The 1,799-nt window shown below is 54.0% G+C and overlaps 1 protein-coding gene across 1 annotated transcript in view; it reads right to left on the bottom strand.

Annotated features, from left to right (window-relative positions):
• The window catches only part of LOC108970984 (tyrosine-protein phosphatase non-receptor type 21), a gene marked incomplete in the record, with an annotated part of 20,446 nt that overhangs the window by 3,225 nt on the left and 15,422 nt on the right, over positions 1 to 1,799 (bottom strand). Inside the window, 1 exon segment of the mRNA XM_018936742.1 lies at positions 7 to 1,794. Within this exon segment, the coding sequence (XP_018792287.1) occupies positions 7 to 1,794 (1,788 nt within the window).

The following is a 1,799-nucleotide window of genomic DNA, read 5'->3' on the forward strand; positions in this document are numbered from 1 at the left end:
AGCTGCAGCATCTGTGACGGAGGGGGAGCCGGACGCGGCGTTCTGCATTAACTGCTGTGTCTTATGCGCGTGATGATGTTGCCGTGGCGGCGGTGTTTGCATTATTGATTGTTGTTGATGATTGCTGCCGCTATTATGACCAACGGCCGGTGCTGCGGAGGCGGCGCGCACAGCACGTTGCGGTGGCGTTGGCTCTAAGAATTGTAGTTCAGTGCTAGCCGCGCGCTCAGCATATTTATGCATGTTGAGTGCAGCCGCGGCTGCCGCTTCCGCTTCGGCTTGTTGCTGCTGMGCTTGTGCTTGCGCGTGCGCCTGCTGCTGCTGCAGAAGCGCTTGTTGCTGTTGTTGAAGCGCTTGCTGCTGCTGCTGTTGTTGTTGTTGCTGCTGCTGCTGCTGTTGGTGTTGGTGATGATGTCGCACTGCAGGCACTGGTGGTATTTGTTGCTGCGGCTGCGTATGCGTGCCACCCGGCGCCGATTGTATTGAAGCTGTGCGATTACGCATCGCTTCGCTRGTTGCCGAAGAGCCCGAAGAGCGTTGCTCCATATTACGCTGCACTACWGGCTCTGCAGTCACATAACGCGYATGTGGCACATTCTCATAAATTGGTTCGATAGAACCGTTTAAAGTATTGCGTTGCAATGACGCGTTGGAGGYGTTCACTTGCAACTGCTGCTGTTGATGTGTTTGTGGCTGCGGCACCTGTGGCAGTGGCGCTTGATGTTGCGCCTGCACTGATGGCGATGTTTGCCGGTAAATATTGTTACTGTTGCTGGTGGCTGTGTTTGGTTCTGTGTAGGTGGGTGGCAAAAAGAGATAGTCCTGCCGCAGCTGCGACAGTATGGATGGTTGTTCCTCAATCATATTTAAGTTTTCGAAAGTGCCATGCGGCAAATATGACTGTGAATGACCGATATGCCCGGCGCCCATGTACGAGGAATGCGGTTGTATCAAGGCATGGTTGGTAGCAGCCACGCTTCCAACTGCTTGTGCTGCGCCGACGCTACTGCTATGCACATACGGATACTGTGCATTGGGTAAATTACGATTTGAAACCAGATCCGGCGATGAACCCGACACATATGAACGGTAACCCATGAGCGGCCGATGTKAAGCGACCGCCAAATCGGGTGTGGACGAAGAATTCAAACGGTTGACCGGATACGGTGGCGGCGGTTTGCTGCGCACCATTTGCAGACGATGTCCCAAATCAATATAAGCGCCACCACCACTCACACTATTACTATGACCACCAGGCGCCATTGTAACGCCCGCCGCTGTTAGATGATGATGCTGCGCATGCATAGCGGCGGCGGGTTGCGCTACATCAGGATAGCGGTGCGGCGCTAATTGACTTAGTAGCACACCATCACCGTAAATTGCGGACGCATTGTGTACATCAGGCTGTGAGCCGGCATAATAGATGGCGCCACTAGCGGCCGGCGTGCCAGCCATAGCGACGGCAGAGGCGCTTGACGCCAATTGCGGTTGATAGTTGGCATAACTGTTCATTTGCGGATGATGCAATTCGCTGGCGGGTGTATGATACTTCAGCTGCACTGCAGTTTCATAGTCGGGTGCTGGCCGATATGTAGGCAACATGGCTTTCAGCCGCTCACGCTCGTGCGCGTCCACGGCATGCAGTGCGACATTGCTGCCGTTGTTCGTTACGCTGCCACCCAAATGTCCGTGTACAATATTATTGCTGCTACTGTGGAAAGCGGCGCCACCGCCGATATTATTGGCATTATTATTGCTTAGATCCAGACAGGAGCTACTTTGCTGCAAGCGTGTATCCA

Source organism: Bactrocera latifrons, unplaced genomic scaffold, assembly GCF_001853355.1.
Source record: "Bactrocera latifrons isolate USDA-ARS-PBARC rearing strain unplaced genomic scaffold, ASM185335v1 scaffold_108, whole genome shotgun sequence".
Classification (NCBI taxonomy): domain Eukaryota; kingdom Metazoa; phylum Arthropoda; class Insecta; order Diptera; family Tephritidae; genus Bactrocera; species Bactrocera latifrons.